The sequence below is a fragment of the Caretta caretta genome, chromosome 4, assembly GCF_965140235.1.
Source record: "Caretta caretta isolate rCarCar2 chromosome 4, rCarCar1.hap1, whole genome shotgun sequence".
In the NCBI taxonomy this organism is placed as follows: domain Eukaryota; kingdom Metazoa; phylum Chordata; order Testudines; family Cheloniidae; genus Caretta; species Caretta caretta.
In genome coordinates this window covers 35,244,044-35,268,583 of record NC_134209.1, presented here as the reverse complement: position 1 = coordinate 35,268,583, position 24,540 = coordinate 35,244,044, and the positions used below count along the sequence as shown (strand labels likewise).

Below are 24,540 nucleotides of genomic sequence, written 5' to 3'. Positions count from 1 at the left end.
AAAGCGGACACCTTTGTGTTTTCTTATTTTCTAATCAGCTGCAACTTTTTAGCGACTGCTTTATAAGTCCTCTGCTGTGAAAGCTGGCATGTGTAAAAACAGTGGCTCTCCTTAGACATGAACAGGAAATGGCTGATTCACACAGCAGAGAACCTGCAAACTGGTAGCCAAGTGTGGAGTTTTAAACCTTAAAACAAAATACCATGCAATAGCGGTTAAATGCTGCTTCTAGACAGAGCGCGAGGACCTGGAGGAGGAGCTGAAAGTGGGACAGAAAAATACTATCCCAGGCTTTTATCAAAGCTTTGGCACTTTTAAACTTGACAGGTCTTGAAATTGCAGGCTGTGCAGAATAGTGTCAAACTGAGAAGCAACTATTTTTAAAAACCCCTCTCCAAATCTCTACCAACATCTTGAACAACCTTGGAGATTCCTTCCATCCTGTTCTTTCACAACACTTTGCCTTGAGAAGCAGTCCAGTAGTATTAAAATATCAAACTCCCTGTAACCTCCTCAGATAGAACTGCATACCCAACTGGAATGTCCAGTCACAGTAATATACCTATGTCCCAGTTCTAAAGTTATTGCATACCCAATACTCCACCGGACTTGGATGAGAGCATAAAAGCTGTAGGAACTTAACATTAAATTGCAAAATCTTCAGTATTCCACATTCCTTACAGAAGCAGAACTCAGAGTTCCACATATACAGGGAAAAGAGAACAACAGAGTTGAAATTCACCACACCAATCTGAGAGCAGCATTTCCTCCTCACGTTGCTACAAGAAAGGCTAACCACATATACATCTCAGGCTAGATTGCGCCATTATTTAGCTACTAACAACCACTAACCCTCCAAAGAGGCGATGCCTTACACTACTCCAGGAGAAGCACAATTTCTTTAACGCTGGTCTTTATGCACAGGGGAAGAGCAGTTTGCTCCATCCATACATAAGCTATGGCTTGTACTTTTTGATAACCTATTCATAATTCAACTGTGTCTCATATGCAAATTATTACGATAAGTATTGGCCTAAAATTTCAAACCTGAATGCATCAAGTTATCTTTAGGCATCTATATAAAAATGGGCTGATTTATAGAGTGCCCACCACTCCCATTTAATTGTACACTGATCCAAGGTATTAAAGGTGCCTAAACAGATTGGGGTGCCTAACTTGAAGCACCCAAGTTTTAAAATGTTGATTATTGTACATAACCTTCCCCCCAAAATATCTGAAATACAAGTTGTCCCATCAACCTGCAGGTGCTGTCGACTGAGTCCTCTGGACAGTGGTGATTGCAGTGACACTGCAGTGGCTTCTGGGGAGGAGCAGGTGCCGTACTCTCACCATCTTCCTTTCTGTTCTCCAAGTTCAACTGTCCAGAACTCCGCAAATACGGTTTGTCTAGACCATTGGCTACAAAAGAAAGAAGAAATGTAAGTTTCCAGGTGGGAGGGGGGTGTGCAAGACTCTGAACAAGTCTCAATTTTTTGTTCTTACTCTCAAAAATTTTACACAGTTCTTTGTTTTGTATTGGAGATTAAAGTGCAGTTGGAAGCTGAAAGATGACTCTAAAATGTAATTGTAGGGTTTTATGTTTATTGTGCCTCAATGATTCCATATCAAATTTGCTAATTGAATACATTTTCTAACAGCCATCCATACATCCTCAAGTGGGAGCTGAGACTCAAACCGTTCCCCCTCTGCTTTTCGGTCCATCATTATCAGTACCAGATTCTGAAAGACAAATTCCGTAATTGGTTACACCATTGCAATCTCCTTTGCAAAGGTGTCTTCGTACTTAAGCCTCAGTTGTACCTGTACAGCCCCATTATCTTCAGTGGAATTGCACAGTTGCAACAGAGAGAGCAAGGTTTGGTCCCGTAATTTTAGTTATAGTTTATTGACGGTGAGTGGATAGAATAGAATCCAGCTCCCTCTCCCAAATTTATGTTGCCTCTTCAATTAAAAAAAATGTTAAAAACAACTTATTTTTGTCATCAAAAGCAAGGAAATATTCCTTTAATTATACACAGTGTTGTCTATTATGTAAGAAAGTGCCAGTTTTTATATAGTAACTAGAGAGTATGAATGCACTTTAGGATGAACAATACCAAGCCTTACGGAGGTTATTAATCCCTTCTCAAACCAGCAAGCATGACATGATTTAGGGCTCTGTCTTTTTGGAGGGGTTGGGGGTGGTCAAAGGATTGTCTCTTTTTCAGTACTACTCACGCAGCTCTTAAAACTAACAGACTTAGAATTTCAGTCTCAAGGACAAAACAATTAGCTCAGCATTAAAACCACCATTGGCAGTTTCTTACTTTTAATTTTCTCCCTCCTGCCCCGCCTGTAATCTCTTTCAAGTGTCATCTAGACTACAGCCAACTCTCTCAACCTGCGGAGTTTAGACAGCATCTGGATAAACCCCCCACATTCTTGTCTTACTTTTTTATTTACCATCTTTAAAAACCATGTGCATTTTCATAGTTTTGATTCCCAGTCTGTTTCTCCAGATCCAACCAAACACTTTTTCTCACGCCTCCAGCAGGGAATGAGCATAGTTTCCTCTGCAGTGACTATTCCTTACCACTCGGGTAGCTGTGATGCAACTGAGGACAGGACAGGGAGACGAGCTTTCCTCTTCTGCCCCCTCCACTGGTGTCCAGTCAGTGTGGAGTTGCTGGGCAGAAAAAACTGAGGAGGGGTGACAGAAAGTAGCTGCCTCAGACTTTAATGAGGAGGAGGTGATAGGGATAGAATAAGATGGCAGAGGGTGAAGGGGTAAAAGGCTAGGGGGACAGGAACCATAGAGCTATCCCCCTCAACCTTTACCCCCGTTAGGCCCAGTCTCCTCATGGGACACTCTGGGTGCTTTCAGGTTTCAGACTGGGTCAATCCCTCTGTACCTGGATAAACTCTGCACACAGAGCTTAGCTTTTCCATCTCAGTGAAACCTGTCCAGAAAACAACTATGATTGCTGTACAAGCTTTAATGTTCTCCTAATTCATTAATGGGTGATATAAATGAACATAGTCTTCAGCAAACTGGGAAAAAAGGTTCTGAGCTCATAAGCTTTGATAAAAGTATGAGCTGATGGTGAAATGCCCAAAAACCACTGATCTAGAGAGAAAACTTAGATTTGGGGAGATTATAGCCCTCCCATTCCAATTTCACCTCCACGGAGTATGGTAGAAAATATCACACTATCGCCATCATGAAAAACATTTGAATTCAACCACCAATGTAATGCATGTGAAATAGAAACAAAGCCCCACAGAATGTACATTAAAAGACACATGGAATATACATTAATGGCCTGATCTTGGAAGGTGCTCAACACCCTCACATCTCACTGAACCCCATGAGAGCTTTGAGTATTCGGCCCTGCTGAAAGTCAAACCGAAAACTCATTGTGAAGCATCAATAACATAAAACATTTGCATTTGGTGCACAATACACCTGGCTTCCCCAGACTCCCATAGCTGCTTTTTTTTTTTTAATCTTAGCAAAATCGGAAATTAAAACCAATTTACACAAGGAATTCACTGCATCTGATGTATTCTCTACTTTCCCATAGCTATGATTAAGTATTAAGTATAATTAAGATTAAGATAAATTATATTTGCATTATGATCTGCTTCTGTTTCGTTAAAAGAGTTACATTTGTAGTTATCATATTTGTAGATCCAGCCTACATCCAACAAATTAACACGAATAAATGTTCCCTTTGTGGGTCACTGGAACACACATTTTTAAACTAAGTCCTCTTTCAACAAGCAGTCACAAAGCAGGTTTTGTGACTATATTTCATTGTTATTTGTGGATAAGGAATCAACTTTTACAATGTTCCAGTCAAATATTTTCAGACATCTGGCTCATGGGGCAGGAAATCTAAAGAAAAATATTAAGAGTAATACTGAGTGAAAACACTAGGCTCTGATTTAATCAACCATGACATTTTCTGGATGTATCTACTAGCCAGCCAGAGCTTTTCTATGGTGAAAATTACAAAATGGTAATGTTCTAAGTCGAACATAAATAAGGGGTCTGGAACAATTAAATATCATAGATATCTCTGAAGCTATCAAATTTAGACAAGTTGTCATAATATAAAGGGAAGGGTAAACCCCTTTAAAATTCCTCCTGGCCAGAGGAAAAATCCTCTCATCTGTAAAGGGTTAAGAAGCTAAAGGTAACCTCGCTGGCATCTGACCAAAATGACCAATGAAGAGACAAGATACTTTCAAAAGCTGGGAGGAGGGATCAAAAAAAAAAAGGGTCTGTGTCTGTCTGTATGATGCTTTTGCCGGGGACAGAACAGGAATGGAGTCTTAGAACTTAGTAAGTAATCTAGCTAGGTATGTGTTAGATTATGATTTCTTTAATTGGCTGAGAAAATAGCTGTGCTGAATAGAATGAATATTCCTGTCTGTGTGTCTTTTTTGTAATTTAAGGTTTTGCCTAGAGGGATTCTCTATGTTTTTAATCTAATTACCCTGTAAGGTATTTACCATCCTGATTTTACAGAGATGATTTTTTTTACTTCTATTAAAAGTCTTCTTGTAAGGAAACTGAATGCTTTTTCACTGTTCTAAGATCCAAGAGTTTGGGTCTGTGGTCACCTATGCAAATTGGTGAGGATTTTTACCAAACCTTCCCCAGGAAGTGGGGTGCAAGGGTTGGGAGGATTTTGGGGGGAAAGATATGTCCAAACTCCGTTTTTTTTAGGAACCCAGATAAAGTTTGGTGGTGGCAGTGGAAATCCAAGGGCAAAGGGTAAAATAATTTGTACCTTGGGGAAGTTTTAACCTAAGCTGGTAAAAGTAAGCTTAGGAGGTTTTCATGCAGGTCCCCACATCTGTACCCTAGAGTTCAGAGTGGGGAAGGAACCTTGACACAAGTAAATGCCTTCTTCACTATAAATGCAACCTGATGTCTTTCCTTTCCTCACAAATATTTGAAGACAATCCACTGGGCAGCAGACTGATGTGCAGACAGCAATACGGAGTGACATCAGTCAATTCTGATCTAGAACAGCTACTCTCAGTGAATCCAGCAACGACCTAAAACCTAATGAATTAATTAAGGTCTCAAGAAATAAAACACACAACTTCTAACTTTTCTAAATCCTGCACTTGCCCATTCACTTACTAAATTATTTTTCAGCTTCATTGTTATAAAATGTCTATTTTTATTAAAATATGAAAAATCACATAACACCTATACTGCATGCACTGCAGAATGATTACATCTGAACAGACCAACATTACAGCACTGAAATGACTGTTTTATGGGAAAGGGAAATTGATAACCGCTAACTCACTGTTCTTTACAGTCAGTCATCAGATAAAAGAATTTCCACATGATTTTTTTGGGGTGGCGGGGGGGGCAAATAATCAGTTATGACAATGCAGCTCTTAGGGAAGTTGTAATAAAGTATGCCTCAGCACAGCCTGATATACTGCATATAAAAGTAAAGAGGTAACAGAAAAGCCACAGTATTGCTGATGAGATTTTATTGGTGATGATCATATACTGAAGAAGAAAAAGAGAATGACAAACAGGCTTCCATCATCCGATACTCACGGTTGCCAAAAAACTGAAAAAAGGTCACGTTAAGTACCACACATTTTGATTAAAAAACTGAGTAAATTAAATTTGGTAAGAAGAAAAATAATCCTCCCTTTTCAAATAACATGATACAGTATTACGAAGACCAAACTTAAGGTTGTAATGCATTTTACTTGACAATTAATTTAATTTGGTATACAGCTGATGGAATATTGGTATGTTGGATTGTCAATGGAAATATGTTTGGGATTATGTTGTATGACATTTTGTTTCCTAGGCTTATTGGCTGTGCTGTTCACAAGTTCTTGCAGTCCTTACTCAGGCAAAATTCCTTCTGAAGTCATCAATTCTGGATTTCTCTCTCTTTGCATAGATCATATTTTATCAAAAAAAGTCATGACACAAATATCGTTTGTGATGCTGTAGCTGTGTTGGTCCCAGGATATGAGACAGATAAGGGGGGTGAGTTAATATCTTTTTATTGGCCCAGCTTCTGTGGGTGGAAGGGACAGGCTTTCGAGCTGCACAGAGCTCTTCCTCAAATCTGGAGAAGGTAACCAGAGTGTTACAGCTAAATACAAGGTGGGACAGATCGTTAATCAAAAGATATTTACACACGTTATAGGAAAGAAGGAGGATCCTGGGAACTACAGGCCAGTCAGCCTCACCTCAGTCCCTGGAAAAATCATGGAGCAGGTCCTCAAAGAATCAGTCCTGATGCACTTGCATGAGAGGAAAGTGATCAGGAACAGCCAGCATGGATTCACCAAGGGAAGGTCATGCCTGACTAATCTAATCGCCTTTTATGATGAGATTACTGGTTCTGTGGATGAAGGGAAAGCAGTGGATGTATTGTTTCTTGACTTTAGCAAAGCTTTTGACACGGTCTCCCACAGTATTCTTGTCAGCAAGTTAAGGAAGTATGGGCTGGATGAATGCACTATAAGGTGGGTAGAAAGCTGGCTAGATTGTCGGGCTCAACGGGTAGTGATCAATGGCTCCATGTCTAGTTGGCAGCCGGTATCAAGTGGAGTGCCCCAAGGGTCGGTCCTGGGCCGGTTTTGTTCAATATCTTCATAAATGATCTGGAGGATGGTGTGGATTGCACTCTCAGCAAATTTGCGGATGATACTAAACTGGGAGGAGTGGTAGATACGCTGGAGGGGAGGGATAGGATACAGAAGGACCTAGACAAATTGGAGGATTGGGCCAAAAGAAATCTGATGAGGTTCAATAAGGATAAGTGCAGGGTCCTGCACTTAGGATGGAAGAACCCAATGCACCGCTACAGACTAGGGACCGAATGGCTAGGCAGCAGTTCTGCGGAAAAGGACATAGGGGTGACAGTGGACGAGAAGCTGGATATGAGTCAGCAGTGTGCCCTTGTTGCCAAGAAGGCCAATGGCATTTTGGGATGTATAAGTAGGGGCATAGCGAGCAGATCGAGAGACGTGATCGTTCCCCTCTATTCGACATTGGTGAGGCCTGATCTGGAGTACTGTGTCCAGTTTTGGGCCCCACACTACAAGAAGGATGTGGATAAATTGGAGAGAGTCCAGCGAAGGGCAACAAAAATGATTAGGGGTCTAGAACACATGACTTATGAGGAGAGGCTGAGGGAGCTGGGATTGTTTAGCCTGCAGAAGAGAAGAATGAGGGGGGATTTGATAGCTGCTTTCAACTACCTGAAAGGGGGTTCCAAAGAGGATGGCTCTAGACTGTTCTCAATGGTAGCAGATGACAGAACGAGGAGTAATGGTCTCAAGTTGCAGTGGGGGAGGTTTAGATTGGATATTAGGAAAAACTTTTTCACTAAGAGGGTGGTGAAACACTGGAATGCGTTACCTAGGGAGGTGGTAGAATCTCCTTCCTTAGAGGTTTTTAAGGTCAGGCTTGACAAAGCCCTGGCTGGGATGATTTAACTGGGAATTGGTCCTGCTTCGAGCGGGGGGTTGGACTAGATGACCTTCAGGGGTCCCTTCCAACCCTGATATTCTATGAAATCACTTAAGATGAAGTGGCATTTAACACCTCTTCAGTTATAGGACAAAGGAGGGTTAAGTAGGCACCAAGGTTTGTTACAAATTATTGCCATGAGGCAGAAAACCAGCATCTCTGTGAAGTCTATGGCTTTTAAGCAGAGTTACAAATTTAAATGCCCAGACTCGTCTTTTGAAGGTGTTGTGCAGGTTCCTCTGAGGATGAGGACTGAAAGGTCAGATTGGTGCTTGGTTATAGATCTCCAGTGAGCGGAGGGTTGTCCTTGAGTCCTTCAATGAGCGTAACGAATCATTCAACTTCACACGGAACTGACTGGAGGATTTGAAGGGAGCACAGTATGTTGGACTTCCCTGGGGAATCCGGAGGGCGGAAGCAATAACTGTATTTTTATAGGCATGCCATAAAATGTAGGCATGCCAATAGTCTTCACCATCCATCAGGTTTCCGTGTTATCTCCATCCATTGAAGGTTGGAGGGATGATCTAGCAACCAATTCACCTTCCTCAATAAGTGCTTGGAACTACGCTCTATCCTCCTGCAGGAGACTGTCAGTGAATTCCATGAATATGGAATAATTAACAAAATTGTATTTAGACATTAATACTCTGACAATTTGCTATGAGGCCCCGCAGGCTGGTTGAAGTAAAAATATTCCAAACAGATCCAAATGTTTACCTTCCTTATCAGAAGGGGTGGATGTTGCTATCTTCTTTCAGTGACTGTTTGACTATTAAGGAGTTTGGGACAAGGTGTATAAATAAATTCTGATCCTGTGGCTGGAACAAAGTATTTCTTTTCTATCCCTTTTTGGGGTGGGAGTGCATCTGGCTGGGGCATGCCAGACCACCTTGGACAATTCTAAGATGGTTTCATTAATGGGGAGTGACACTCCACAGAATGCTGAGGAATTTGGAGTGTCTCTTGCACTTTCTCCATGTGTCAGCGATCTTTCTTAACAGGTTTTGGAATTACTTGCAAACACTTGCAGAGAAGGCAAGGCCATACAACCGCTCATCAGGGGATGAAGAGGACAGCCTCATCAGAACTATCTGTCTGTTCTCCTCATCCATTTGTTCCTGAGGGGGTTCCTCTACTCACTGGGATTGTACCAACTCAGGATAACACATCTACAGGTACCAAGGTCCCCAGTAATGCTAGTCACAGAGGCTGAGTAATGGTTGAACACAGGGTTCCATTGGTTCCAAGAGGGGTATGTTGTCTTATAAAAATGGGAGAGAACCCAACAGACTCTGGATCCTCTATCTGGGCAAACCTCCTGCCTTGGCAGAGATGGTGATACTCTCTCACCAATGTCAGATCCATCCAAGGAGGGAAAAGTTGGTTCCAATTCCATGGGCAGTGCCATTGGTATCATGAATCTTGTGATGCCATGGCTAGTGGAAAATACTGGAAAGTAACTCTCTTTCACATCCTCCCTGGACTGGGGGTGTTATGATCTCTCTTGTGAGGACTGGATCAAAGAGGATGGCAGACTACAGATCTGGGAGGAGGAGGATACCCTCAGTGGCAATGTATTTCTACCCAGCCATGGCGAGGTGCGGAGGTTCTGTCCTTTCATAGCAGTGGAACTGGCTTGGTTAGAGTTCTCTATCTTGATGATTCTTTATTGCAGTGCGCCAATACCACTGATGTAGGAAGCACTTGGTGCTCTTCTTTTGTTGGTGCCGTGAATGGTCCCACTTGTGCAGATGGTGTTGGTCTTGGAGTACTTTTGCTTTTCGGAGCTGGAGGATTGGTACCATGCCCCTTATGTGCTCATGAGCCTCGTGTTCCAGGGTGAAGAGTCTCACCTGACTTTGATGGTGTGAGGGAAGAGGTCTTTTTCTTGGAGGTGGACCAGGACGGGGGTTTCTCTCATCTCTGATGAAAATGTTTTCTACCCTCTCAATGTTCCCGTGTGGAGGACTCTTCAGCTCTACTCCGATCATCCCCAGAATCAAAAGTCACTGTGCTCGGAAGCATGCTTCTCGGTGCCTCTGTCCATCGTACAGGAGTGTCTGCCCAACCGAGTCAGAATGGGGCACCATCCACAAGAAATCTTTGGAGCCTATAGTCATGGGCTTGGTGAGTTCTGCTAGCAAAGGATCAACAAATGTTGTACTTAGAGCAGATGTTAGTTTCCCTGAGGCAATAGAGATACTTTTGGTAGTTGTTGCTGACCAGGAAGGCCAGGGTACAGGAGACAGAGTTCCTGGATCCCAGCATCTTGAGCACACTAGTCACTCTGTATGGGGTGAGGGGACGGACCCTCAAGCCCTAAACTTATCCTGACTAGCTAAATACTAAGAAACTATCTAAAACTATCTAAAAAGTAGCAAAAAGGGGACTATTCACAATTATTTACACGTAAAATGTTGAAGAAGGTAGAAAATGCTGCAGACATGGAAAGCCACCGTCTCAGACTACGGGCACTAGAAAGGAACTGGAGACACAGTTGGCCTGCATGCCCCTTACACCCTCAGTTCCGAGCAAGAGGAGGAGAAGGGCACAGGCACAGACCTATGGGCACTGCTTCCGATCTCAGTAGCATGCAGCACATGTGTACCCACAGTAGAATAGCCTAGAGACCATCACTTGAAGAAAAAGCTGTAGTTATTTCTATTTTCAAGCTGCAACTCCTGATGCCTTTCCCAATGTGTTGCCAGGGTCATACAGCAAATTTCGAATGCCACTATCTCCAGATTAAATAAATATCACTGCAAGCAGAGTCCTGAAAACTGTTCTGAACGCCAGCAAGCAAAGAAAATATAGACAAGAAACAATGCAACCCGATGCTCTTGCTACTAAACTATGCTTTGATATTTGATCTTAAGGAAACATCAAAGATTGCAACGAGCACATCACAGCATTTCACTGATTATCATTTCAGATGATGATATACCAATTGGCAAAGGCGTTAAGACAATGACATTTGAGAGCAAAAGTAATACAGGACCTTGAACCTCTGCTCTTGTTCCATAAAACTGATAAATCATCATAGTTCCTCTTCCCGATTCCAATTAAAAAGTGATCCAGGACATCTCATTCAGGAGAAAATACTAACTACAAAAGCAAAATATTAACTGGATTTCCCCCCCAAAAAAGCAGAGACTATAGCTGCGTATTAAAATATAATGACGACACGCATGTGCCAAGCTTACAAAACACTGCACTGACATTATTCGTAAGTGTCACTGCCCTTTCAACTAATTTTGTTTTAGCTGTTCATGGTTAGAACTAAAATACAGTATCAGTTCAGACCACATCGCAGAGTAACAAGGCCTTTTTGAACCAGACTTATATTTGATACGTTTCTTTTTCAGTTCCATTACATGAGTTGTTTCATCTCACTTCACCTAAGGACATATTTTCAAATGAATCCCAAGCCAGCTGCGAAATTCATGCATGCAGAATTTAAATACCTTAGTTGACACAAATTGTGTCCTCTGTGCACGCAAGTGATTATACACATACGCTTGACGCTGTAAACGTACAGGACATTTTCTGATTAATTCATCCTGAGTCTTTCCACAATCCCTATTCGCCAGAACTCTCACTGCCCCTTCCCTCGGTGACTGAGGCTACGGGTAAACGACAGAGCTTATGGGGAGGCAGCTGCACGGATGCAGCTGTGCCTCTGTAGTGCTACGAGTGCAGACACTCGGAGCTGACGGGAGAGAGCTCTCCCCTCGACTTAATTACTCCAGGCCGCACGAGCGGCGGTAGCTGTGTCGGCAGGAGCAGCACTGTCCACACCGGCCCTTAGCTCGGTTTAACTTCTCTCACACGCGGGGCGGGGGGGGGGCGGCTTACTCACACCCCTAGCGACATAACTTATACCGACTTAAGCTGTCAGCGTACACAGCTGTGAGTGAGTTGGGTGGGTGGATCAGTTCATCTCTCCAGGGAACAGCAACACAGCGTGATGAGTTATTTGGTGGGAAAGTGATACCCAACGCCCCAAAATCTCATGGACTTCAGTGACGCGCTGAAATGTCCATATGCTGCTGAATTAGCTGCTCAACCATTTGCAAAAATTTTAACTTCTCGGAGGCAAATGCCACCCTGCCAAGTCACTAGACCAACTAGCAAGTCAGTGTTTTAAGTAACTGAATAACTAACCGTCTAAATTAGTGTACTGTTTAGCTGCCAAAAGAGGGAGTGAATTGAACTGACTACAGTTCCTGTTGGGCTAACCACACACATGCTGAACAGGGATGCTGCTTTTTGACATGCAATAAAAGTCTCATTCTCTTACCTCCTATTATAACCATCCTCTGAACTGAATGTGTGGAAACAGCAAGCAAGGAAAACAATCGTTAAGTAGTCAGTGAGGGCTGAGGTACAAAACATATCTCTGGATGAAAAGATGGGTGAATTCAAGAGCAAGTGTCACTGACTTACTCCGTTTGACAGAAAGCTGCCCCACATCATGCTTCAACTCTGGGGAAAGCTGCTCTATTACACACCAAAATTAATTGCACACATGAAACAACTATAATCAATTTTGACCACAGACAGCAGGGGTATAATTTGCTAGAAGTATTCGAGCAGCCTAAAAGCATTTCTGTGTTTGAAAACCATAGTGCATCTGTTCAGTTCGGCTATGCTGGAGTGGAAGCACATTCACAGCCCTGCATCTTCTGACAATAACATCAAGGAATCAACTGGCTCTTCTGGCAGACTGCCATGGTTTGGGGTTCTGGCTTTATTCAGAGGAAGACACTGTTTCAGCTGTCTGCTTCCCAGATTTTTTTTTAAACTAATGCAAGCAAGTCTTTTGAGGTGTACAATAAGCAGCATTTTCGCCCCCTGATGTTAAGAAAAAGGAAGCAAGTTACGCAGGGATTCAAAACTTCTAACCAAAAATCAGCCTAGACACAATGAAACTCTACAAATCTCGATAGAGGCCTGCTTGACTTTGTGCAATAGAAAATTATAGGACCATGCAGCAAAAGTTAGGTCTGAATGGTCTAAGTTCACGTTCACTCCCCATTCTGCTGTATTTACGTGAGCAGATCTTTCACGGATATCAATCAGTCTCTCACTTCATTTAAAACATTAAAATAGCCTGGTCTTTTTCACTTTGGTTTTAATCAATTCCGACTAAGAGTCATACTTTGAAATGTTATGAAATAACATTTGTTATCAGTGTCCTGTGCACATCTTGCGTCCTCACACATATTGCAAGAGAGCAGAATATCAGAGTCAAGGTGTGCATAGCACACGCAGATCAGCCTCACTGATTTCATTGATTAAAACACTTAATCGAAAGTCAGGAGATATGTGTTCACCTCATCTCTGCCACTGACTCACTGGCTAACTAAGAGCACTCTGTCCCTCAGTTTCCATATCTGGAACATTGGAATAAAGAAGCCTTACTTAATCTTTATAAGGACTTTGAGGCTTATAGACAAAAAGCAATTTGTAAGTTTTGAGTAATAGTTTCCTATAATTAGTACTGCTACTTAAAAAAGATCATAAACAAAAGTTATAAGACTGGTCTATTTTCATTATCCAGCCAAACAGAAATATAAAATAAAAACAGCTTACAGGGAGAAAAAATAAATAAAATTGCAGAATTATCTAAGGTTTAAATAATGTATAGTATTATTATGAAACGCGTTAGGTAACATTTAATATTTATTTTATTTTCCAGACATATCCCTTTCTCCTCACATACATTATAATGATAATGTTCCTTTAAAAGAGAATCCATTGTTAAATTCACCTGTTACTATGGCTAAATATAACAATTCCAAACACTGTAAAGCATCAACAAAATACAAACTACCATGGCATTGCAACAGCTAATAATTACTATTAATAAATCCTTTCATGTTAGAAAGGCTTTTAAATGTACAGAAACAGATGAATGAAAAAGCAAGTTTTTGAGGAACAAAGACAAAAATATTTCATTTTTTTGCCAGCCTGAGTTCCAGTTATGATGTTCTTTAAAAATCTCTCTCACCTGGACTCTTCTGTACCAGAATGTGAAAGGCATAACTTTCTGGAATTTTTACAATATTCTTTGTTTAAATTGATCTCACTCCCTTTTCATATATAGTGCTAATGAAAGCGTGGATGGATAACCTTGTTTGTTTCTTAGTGGTGTGACATATATTCGAAGGCAATACACTAAAATTCAAAATGAAGGTCATTTGAATTCTCAGAAGTACTTCACCATAGAACTAACAGATTTTGATTCTGCAAAGAGTCTGCATTTAAAATATTTAAGATCTTAATGATATAATTCTCGTTAGGAAAGTTCACAGAGGAACTACAGAGAAAGTTGTAAGAACACATGTATAATAAGTACCTGTCTACCCTTTGCCCCATGGGATAGCTCTGCATCTACATGCCACTTAAACTAAGCTGCATTCTCTAATCATGTTTGACCTTTTGTCATGTTTGTTCCCATGTTTACCTTTTGTCTAAAACCACTGAACTTCTTTCCTTTTTTCAAAAAGCGGCCAAACTCTGAAAACTTCTTTAGAATTCAGCTGAAACCATTCTTTTTTTAAAAAAAAAAGAGCTTTGTAAGAGAAAAAGCTGACCCTTTCACTTACATTCAATTTCCGTATGCTTGTTATATCAATGCCAGATTCCCCCTGGATGAGAGTCAGGTGAGGAGACACAGAGCTGCTCGGGGGTTCCACTAACAAAACACAGCACCATACGCTGGGCTAATCCTGCCCCTGTGATGTGTTATTCAGCAGTGAAGAAATGTAGTCCCAGTGGTGATTGCCTAATACAGCTCAGCTGTTTTTCTCAGTATGCTCTTTGATTGTAAGCTAGCAAGCACTATTATTCCAGCCAAGCACAAAGCTATCCTCAGAACATATAGCATATGACAGTAAAAAAGGTGAAAGAAAAAGAAAACCCCGGAATTTTTTTAAAAAAAAAAAAGGTTTCTGACCAATACAGTATTCATTACCATTTCCAGATGGTTACAAGCTGCCTCTGATGTGTGCGTGTGAAAAGCTCTACTGTCGTTCCACTCTCTCTCTACAGCTCTTTGCAGTGCCTCTTTTCACGCTGCTAAACTACATGCGATATATACCATAATTCCCTGGTCTATCTCTCACAGTATTTAACACCATAGATTTTCCAGTAAAAAACCCCACAATCACAAGGCATCAAGCTTTCTTCAATTTCTCTTTTATTTACTTTTTGGGTAATATTAAAAATGCAAGTTGAAAACAATATGGTTTATTTAATGGTGCGGCATACAATCAGTGATTTAGCTGTGAAATTCCTAGAATGGGAACAGCCACAAAACAGGCCTTCAGGTTGTGAACTAAGACATACAATACACCACAATATAGTTAGCAAATGACAAGGCTACCTGCAGAAAAAAGACATAGTGCAGAGGAAGATATAGCTCCTTGCTGGAAAGTACAGACTAATTAGAGCCAAGGAAGAGACACTAGTTTAGGAGAGGTTTCAGAGTAACAGCCGTGTTAGTCTGTATTCGCAAAAAGAAAAGGAGTACTTGTGGCACCTTAGAGACTAACCAATTTATTTGAGCATAAGCTTTCGTGAGCTACAGCTCACTTCATCGGATGCATACCGTGGAAACTGCAGAAGACATTATAAACACAGAGACCATGAAACAATACCTCCTCCCACCCCACTCTCCTGCTGGTAATAGCTTATCTAAAGTGATCATCAAGTTGGGCCATTTCCAGCACAAATCCAGGTTTTCTCACCCTCCGCCCCCCCCCACACACAAACTCACTCTCCTGCTGGTAATAGCCCATCCAAAGCGACCACTCTCTTTAAAATGTGTATGATGCTCAAGGTGGGCCATTTCCAGCACAAATCCAAGTTTTCTCACCCCCCCACCCCCCTCCAAAAACCACACACACAAACTCACTCTCCTGCTGGAAATAGCTTATCCAAAGTGACCACTCTCCTCACAATGTGTATGAAAATCAAGGTGGGCCATTTCCAGCACAAATACAGGTTTTCTCACCCCCCCCACCCCACCCCCTATTTTTTCCCAAAAAAACACACACACACAAAAACTCACTCTCCTGCTGGTAATAGCTTATCCAAAGCAACCACTCTCCCTACAATGTGCATGATAATCAAGGTGGGCCATTTCCAGCACAAATACAGGTTTTCTCACCCCCCCCCACCCCCATACACACACAAACTCACTCTCCTGCTGGTAATAGCTCATCCAAAGTGACCACTCTCCCTACAATGTGCATGATAATCAAGGTGGGCCATTTCCAGCATAAATCCAAGTTTAACCAGAACGTCGGGGGGGGGGGGGGTAGAAAAAAACAAGGGGAAATAGGGTTTCCCTGGCTCTGCACCTATAAATCACTGCATATAGTCCCCCGACCTGCGACATATATTAGTAGTTTACAAAGCTTTATGACAAAATTACAGCTTAATATTCTTCACAGTAAGTCCTAGAAATCATTTAGTTGGGGGGAAAAAAAAGTTCTAATCCTCGAGCAACTATGCCTGGAAACAGATTTACACTGAAAGATCATTTATGTACTGCATCTCTTATATCCAATAAATAGCTTGTATCACCGCAAACTAGACTATAACTGTATGGCTGCTTCAAGTAATCAACATTTTTCTTGATGATATTCATCTGAGAACATCTGACACTTCACCCACAGCAAATTGCTTACAGCACTTTGCACTTAATTGTTATACTCCCCAAAATGACACTTTGATTTCTGCTCCTCAGTATCTAATCTAATTCCAACCTTGAAGCACAATAATTAAAACAATAAACATCTACACATTCAGAAAATGTATTGCTCCCATCGGTTACCCAGGGGAGCCTTTCCAAAGAAACATTTTAGGCTTATTTCCTTTATGAAATGAATGTTACAAAGTTGCTAGTTTTCCCAAGAGCAAATGCATCACTCTCAACTAAAGACCATAACCCAGAACCAAAATTTTAGGTTGAAAAACCGTGATACTTCCTCCTCATTGTCTTTGGCTGACCTGGATCAGGCTTTCTTTGATGTACATGGCAATATCAATGCAGTATTATCAGCACTTTCATCCTCAGTCTGATTCTAATACTTGCACAGGTTTAGCCAAAGTCAGTGGTTCTGGCACGCCTCTGTTCTTTCCACTGCATTTTGCAAAGTGTTTCCTCATATGGTCTTGCCTTCCCATTTACTTTTTCTTTGCAATTTCTGCGTCGAAGGCTCTCTCTACCATCTTCATGAACTTTCTCAACATAGCCATGAGTTAAGTCAAGGGGTCTTCCACCTTTGCTCATGCTGAAATCTTTTGCCTTGAGTCACGACTCACTAAGGTCATTTGCAGAAGTTGCATTCTAGCCAGCCAGATCAAGAGACGGAGTACTGGACTGGACAATTAGTCTGGCAGTTTACCTCACACAGAAACTTAAACGTCTGAATCTGGGAATCCCCCTTCTTTGTCTGCAGCACCAACCTGTAATTTGCATTGCTAAACAAAAGAAGGGGAACCCCCAGATTCAGACGTTTCAGTTTGAAGTAGCCCAGGCAACAGCACATCACTTTAGTTTGAGGCTCTTTTTTGTTTTATTTTAACTTCCTTTAATTCAAATTAAATAGATCATATTACTGCGCAAACATTCTGAAATTGCAAAATACTTTTCAGCAATTTTCATTAGTATATTCTAATCAGAATTTTATTTTTCCCAGTTTCCTGGTTTACACCAGTGTTTGCCAGTACCCTGTCCTAAACTAGTTTTTCCAGGAAAGTATCAACCTGGAAGAAAAGACAGAATCAAGGTGCCTAACAAATCTAGTGTGCTGGGGCCAATCCTTCAAGATGCTGAGCACCTCCTGTGAAGTACAGAGCACTCTCAACTCTCATTTACTTGAATGAGAGCTGAGTTTACTCAGCACCTCACATGATCAGTCCTCCTGCAGTTAGTCATCTATTGATTTGATAACAGGCACAAGGTTAATAACGCTTCACAGGCCACATCCAAAACTACAGCAGTGTAATAAATAAAATCAACAGGTAAAAGTGTACAGTGATATTTATTTAGCTCTCCTTAGGTTTCAGTGATCCTCCCTCTACTGTCACTTCACTTATTTTGATTGCATAAAAATTTGCCCGTCCAATGCTCAGGGCACACGTACACTAACAAAACCTCATAACATTTCAGAGTTATGCTCACCAGGGATGAGACAACTCTCTCTTATCATAACTGTACTGAACATCAAACCTTTTTCTGAACTGAATTCAAACTTTTTTTTAAAATATGGGATTAAGTTAGAGACCCCCCCGGGAACTTCAACATTGGATTTAACTACCTCACTGCAGTCTCCCATCACAGATCTTCACATTTACTCACTCCCCATCCAAGTCCTTCCCAGAGTTGCCTCTTTTCTCCTTCCATCCAATTACCTCCCAACTCCCAGCTTCAAGACTGTCTACTCACCACGCAGTACTACCTCCAACTTTTTCCCCTTTCAGGGACAGAGCTCTCCACTTGCTGGAAGCATCTTTCTCTAGACTGAACTTCTGGTGTCTCCCCACTTTCAGTTTTCATTGACACTGGTGTACAATGCAATCTGTGAGGTTATAAACACCAAAAGCACTCCATATGCTAAGAGAAATGAAAGTAGAGGTCTTGTACGTCTGAGAAAGAGACAGATGGACACAAATACGGATCTTTAAAAGTAGAAGACACATTGCCAGGCCTTACAGAAGGTGGATTCCTTGGGAACGTGATGTGACAAAGACTAGAGGGATGTTCCTGGAAGACACTGAACCTTTGAGCATGCACAGAGGAGGCTTAGGGTACAGCGGTGAATCTTACAAGAAAGAACCAAGGTGGTTACTGGGAACTGAATAGGAAAGCTTCAGAACTTAAGTTTGGATTAGCATTCAGACATATGGGACTTATCCAAAGTCACCATTAAGGGTTTAGCCACTGCTAATACAGAAAAGTCCTTATCACTGCAAAGTAATGCATTGACATCAACACATTAAACTTTAAAGCTAAGGTTACCATCATTATACACATTTCTAAGGTATTCATCATGATAATATATTTATGGCAAAAGTAATTCCACTGCATTGTAAATTTCCTGATATATGATTTTTCACAATTTGGGCCTTAAATAATTGGATTTAGAGTTGTCTATATCACTTGAGCAGCTGCAAAATAATTTTCTGCAAATACATTTCTTTAAAGCATTGAACTCTGGTTTCCTCTTTATTACAATGTATAGGACCAGTTTCCAGGTTCTCAGCAACTTAGAACAAAAGCATAAGGGGTCAGATCCTTAAGTCCTGTCAATAGAGTTATGTTAAATTACATCAGCTGACATTATGACTCTGAATTTGAATTTGAGATATTTGGGGCAGGGCAAGAAACAAAAATATTACAAAGCAACATCAGCATCAGATCTGTAAGCAAACCACCCACATGCGCCAACTTTCTCATTTTCCCGGGGTGATTAACCTCCGCTCTGCCCCAGGCCCAACCCCCACTCCACCCCTTCCCCCAAGGCTCCACCCTGCCCTGCCTCTTCCCACCTCATTCTGCCCCCTCCCACGAGTGTGCCCCGCCCTTGTTCTGCCCCCTCCCTTCCACTGAACAGCTGATCCGTGGTGGGCGGGAGGCACTGGGAGGGTGGGGGAGGAGTTGATTGGTGGGGTCCGCTGGTGGGTGCTGAGCACCCTTTTTTTTCTGTGGGTGCTCCAGCCCCGAAGCACCCACGGAGTCAGTGCCTATGTGTCCTTTCTCAAACTCATTTATTCAAATAATAGGTGTGTTTCCATACAAAATGCCAACGCGTATATATTTATATTGCCCACAGATGCATTTCAGTTTCCTTTTCCGAATAGCCTGGATCACATTCTATATTTTTAAGCTACTTCTTTGCTCAAACTGAGTCTCTTTCTGGTACTGGCAGTGTAATCTGCCCTCCTCCATGCTGCTCATTCTTGCTCTTGGTCAGTCCATACGCCCCGAACGCTCCTCAAAGCCAATCTGGTAGGGTGTACAGTATGCCAACTTAATGTCTATCATGTGCAGGAGGTGCTGAGTTACTATGGCATATCGCCCTCTCCTAATATGACATTTTGACAATACCCGAAGAAGAGCCAGGAAAGGGGGCACTTGAGTCCATGGTATTTTCTTGTTATCCTCATTCCTCTTTACTTGTCCCTGAGGCGTGCCTTTTACTGCTCTCCTCATTTCTTTGGGCTATAACATTACTCTGTTTGAATGGATGGAAATGGAGATGGCACTCCTCTCTCTCCTCCTCCCATCTCTCCCTGGATTCTCATTCTGGTTTTCCAGCAGTAGGCAGGCAGCAACCATCACTCAGTCATGAAGAGTGCCACCTACTGCTACTCTCCTGGCTCTGCTATGCCACTATCAGCTGCTCCAGACTAGCTGAGGAAAGAACCCACACCTGGATCCGTACACCAGAGAACCACTGTTAATCCACCATTGCCAATGCGGAGAGTTCAGAGGTGTAGCATCACAAACATGGAAAACGTTCAAAGGTGCAGGGCAATATCCATTTTACATGAAGAATAATATCACAATTAAAATTCCCCTGGGGAAAGACGAACAAATTACACAGGACAGAAAAGCCAATAAACTAAAGGCCAGATTCACTCAACATCTACCGAAGTGGAAACTGGAATACACCCTGCCACACAGTCACAGTAGCAGAAAATCCACCTGAAGACAAGTTGGGGAAATGTATCCTACTCAACTATCCCTCCACTGGGGTCCCACAGGTGGCCAAGCACAGCCTTGAAAGTGATAGTGCAGATTGAGAGAGGACTGAGCTAAGGAGCAGTAGAATTCATTACATCCACGTTGCCCCCATGTTGCTGACAAATCAATAAGAATCAGCACGGACATCTGGTCTTTGCCCATCACCAGGAGATCAAGACGACAATATCCAACCAAGGTGCAGAAATTCAGAACTGAAACAGTAATTAGGAGTATCAATAGGTGAACCTGTAAACGTTCAAGGATTTAGTCTGATGAAGCATCCTAATATTTAGATGCGTATCCAAACCTATTTAGTCAGTGGGACGGGGCTAGAAGACTCCTTAAAGATGAAATTTCCCGTACTTTCGGTTTCTGATCAGGCTCAACAATGCCATAAAGCAACCTCTCATTGCTATGCTTTCAAGATTCTCTTGCAGCATTTCACTCCTACTTTTGGAATTAGGATGCATAGAAGTATGTAAAAGGGAAATGAAATGGCTAATGAAACTGTTTAAAACTACATCAAAATTTGAAAGGTTTGCCTCAGTTCCTATTCTGTGTGAACAGCATTACAGTGCATACATTGTGTAAGGGAACTGAAGTGATTCATTGCAACAAGTAAATCATCCTTCTCACACACACACATTTAAAGAAACTTATATGTACCCATTTACTATAGTGTCTGAGCACCTCACAATCTTTAATGTATTCAACATCATAGTACCCTTGTGAAGGAAATCAGAACTTTTTATCTCCATTTTACCAACGGGGATTTGAGACAGAGAGAGGCTAAGTGACTTGCCTTGTGTGTTACCCTTACGTGTGGAGGACCAGGGACTCGAGCCCCTGTCTCCCATGACATATGCTAGTGCCCTAACAATTGCATCCTCTCTCCTCCACCCCACTGCCTACACAGGTTAAAGAAGAACATCTCCTGAATTGTAAGTGGCCTCTATCAATGATTTTTCTTTATATAGTGCACCATTTTGACACTTTAAAGCACTAAAGCATTTAGTGTTATGTACACAGTCTGCGGTGCTGTATAGTTTTCAGTACTCCAGGCAATATTATGTTCTGAATTTATTTGTTTTTGTTTTTTAAATTTGAAGAAAAAGCATTCAAAATAGAAATACAGGAGTCCAGACACAAACAAACAAGTTTGATATAAATTTGATTATCATGAAACACCCCTAATATACAGTTCGCTTTGCAGGCCACCAACCAAATATCTATTTATTTTAGAAAAGGAGTACTTGTGGCACCTTAGAGACTAACCAATTTATTTGAGCATGAGCTTTCGTGAGCTACAGCTCACTTCATCAGATGTTTACCGTGGAAACTGCAGCAGACTTTACATACACACAGAGAATATGAAACAATACCTCCTCCCACCCCACTGTCCTGCTGGTAATAGCTTATCTAAAGTGATCAACAGGTGGGCCATTTCCAGCACAAATCCAGGTTTTCTCACCCTCCACCCCCGCACACAAATTCACTCTCCTGCTGGTGCTAGCCCATCCAAAGTGACAACTCTTTACATAGTCAAGTCGGGCTATTTCCTGCATAGAACCTGGATCTATGCAGGAAATAGCCCGACTTGACTATGTAAAGAGTTGTCACTTTGGATGGGCTAGCACCAGCAGGAGAGTGAATTTGTGTGGGGGGGTGGAGGGTGAGAAAACCTGGATTTGTGCTGGAAATGGCCCACCTGTTGATCACTTTAGATAAGCTATTACCAGCAGGACAGTAGGGTGGGAGGAGGTATTGTTTCATATTCTCTGTGTGTATGTAAAGTCTGCTGCAGTTTCCACGGTAAACATCTGATGAAGTGAGCTGTAGCTCACGAAAGCTCATGCTCAAATAAATTGGTTAGTCTCTAAGGTGCCACAAGTACTCCTTTTCTTTTTGCGAATACAGACTAACACGGCTGTTCCTCTGAAACCTATTTATTTTTGTCTTCCAAAAAATGGCTGAGGAGTTTAGCAACTGAATACAGAGAATAATTTCCAGCATCACTGGCTCAGAACCACCCATGGTCAGCAACAACTGAAAGTTATCATCCTCTGGCTGCCTGATTTGCAGCCAGTGGGTAGATGCCCACTAAATGAAGTCCACCATTGCAACTGCCAATAGCTGGCACCCTTGTAGACCGTCTCAGCTGAGAAGCAAAGAACTGAATGGGCAAGGTGAGAGAACTACCAGGTTTAGGCTCATCAGTGAGGCTTTGTTGCAGCCTGTGTTATACATGTTGTAAAGGCCTTGTTTCTAGAGGTATCAATGTGACACTTTTCAGAATTACTAAATTGACTTTTTTTTTTCTTCCCATGAAAGCTCCTTCTCTTGGGATCCACTTCACCCTATTACACGCAGAAGTCCCTTGACCACACTCTAAACTCAAGCAAAAGGCCTGGACAGGAAAAAATAAAACATCATCTTATGTTCATTAATATATTAAAATGTCATTAAAGAAAACCAAGCAAAAACACAGCCTCTGCCAGCTGCCTAATTATTCTCTCCAACTCCCAGTACTCAACCTAATGCATCCTTCAGGATCTTGGCCAGCGCTATTCAGAACATTAAAAATATCCCCAATTCCTGTAGAGATTTTATGTTGCAACATGTGCAGTGACAAACAAAACTGATTCAAGCTTCAAGGCAAATTGATGCTACTTACTGTAAACCCTGACGGAGAGGAAAGTTTGTGAATTCTGTTTCATGGTTTGCTTCAGCTCAGCCTTGTATCCATATTCATAAGCAGAACAGTTCAATGACAGGAGGTTAGAGGTGACTGAGGACAATTTTCTGTTCCCAATTAACACCAAGGCATTGAAAGCCTTGACTAACAGGCGCCATCACATACAAACTATCCTCCCTTTGTACAGGGCCCTTGCTCTCTGTAGAGTTCAGTGTCTCCTGACTGCTCTACAGTGTAAGCAGAGGGATCATTAGTTATGACTAGGAGAGTCTAGCAGATAATGTTGACTCTTATTTCAGGAACTATTAAGCTATAAACACAGCTCTGAAAGCCATTTATCTGCATTTTAGGATAAACAGTAGAAGCTACTCAATTAAATAGATTGCAAGAAATAAGCTATGGATGCCAAAGCAAGGGGCACTTAAATTTTGAAGAAGAAGAAAATCTGTGCATTTAATAAAGACAATCTGATATCACAAAATTATTGACAAGGAAGTGCATAGGCTATTAGAGCTTACACCTCTTTGGGATATATGATAAAGAAATCCAAATCCAATTGCAATTATGAAATGGTTAACTCAAAGCTGCGCTCAGTTGTAACATACAGAATTCACAAGTGTTCTCTCTTTCGATCCCAGTTCCAAAGTGTCAAATTCTAAAATGGAAATCCTCATAGAAAAGTGCGTTTCTATGTGCACATTACTACCATTTGAAAATCTGATGCTATTATAGCACCGTGTGAAGGAGAGAAATGTTAAAAAAGTCATGCCTGCATTTGCATTTATTATTAAGAGAATTTCTGTCTACAAGCCACAGTGTATACAATTATTTTCAGGAGAGGGAGTGACTAAAACAGAGTTTTATCTAATGATGGTTCTTCCACTGCATCTCTAAGAACCTACATATGTTAACACTCTAAGCAAAAACATAAATGAAGTATATTTACAAATAGAGTGATTTTCAGCAATGCAGCCCATAATCCCCCTCTCACAAAAGGCTGGGGTAAAACACAAGGATACCTAAGCACCTGATGGAGGGGAAAAGCAACAACAACAAAAGATGGGTATTTTCTTCTTGTGTCACAAAAATGAAAAACATGCTTTCTTCACACTTGCAAAAGTCAAGGGATTTTCAAAACAGTTTAGAGGTCAGAAAAGAGAACACACAGGTGTGCGTTATGTCAATAACTGAAAGCAAGCAAGGTTAGGCTGGAATCTGATCCTGTCACTGACACATTCCTGAGGGCATTATAAATACTCCCTGAAGGAATATTACACTAATGCTGACTAACTTTCACAAACATCACCCATCTCATTAAACTTCGTCTTTATCAGAAATTATTGAAAGCGCTTGGCTGGCACACTGAATTTGTACCTCTGTAAAAAAAATCCTTTCATGTTCTCTCCAATGTCATTTCTTCTATTCAGTTCCACTAACAATGCACAATGGGTTTAATAAAATATATTCAGTTTCATCATACACTAATCTTTCAACCATGTCCCAACGACTATGACACAGAGATTAACAGAGGTTATGTTCCCTTAA

The 24,540-nt window shown here is 41.4% G+C and overlaps 1 protein-coding gene across 6 annotated transcripts in view; it reads right to left on the bottom strand.

The window, feature by feature from the left end:
- BMPR1B (bone morphogenetic protein receptor type 1B) overlaps positions 1 to 24,540 on the bottom strand; it is a 353,771-nt gene that overhangs the window by 33,501 nt on the left and 295,730 nt on the right. For 5 of the 6 annotated variants that reach the window (XM_048846945.2, XM_048846946.2, XM_075127534.1 and 2 more), the window contains one exon: positions 1,260 to 1,419. In XM_048846945.2, the coding sequence (XP_048702902.1) occupies positions 1,260 to 1,419 (160 nt within the window). Of the gene's footprint in view, positions 1 to 1,259; positions 1,420 to 14,148; positions 14,236 to 24,540 lie in introns of those variants that run through there. The other variant, XM_075127536.1, reaches the window with a different exon arrangement.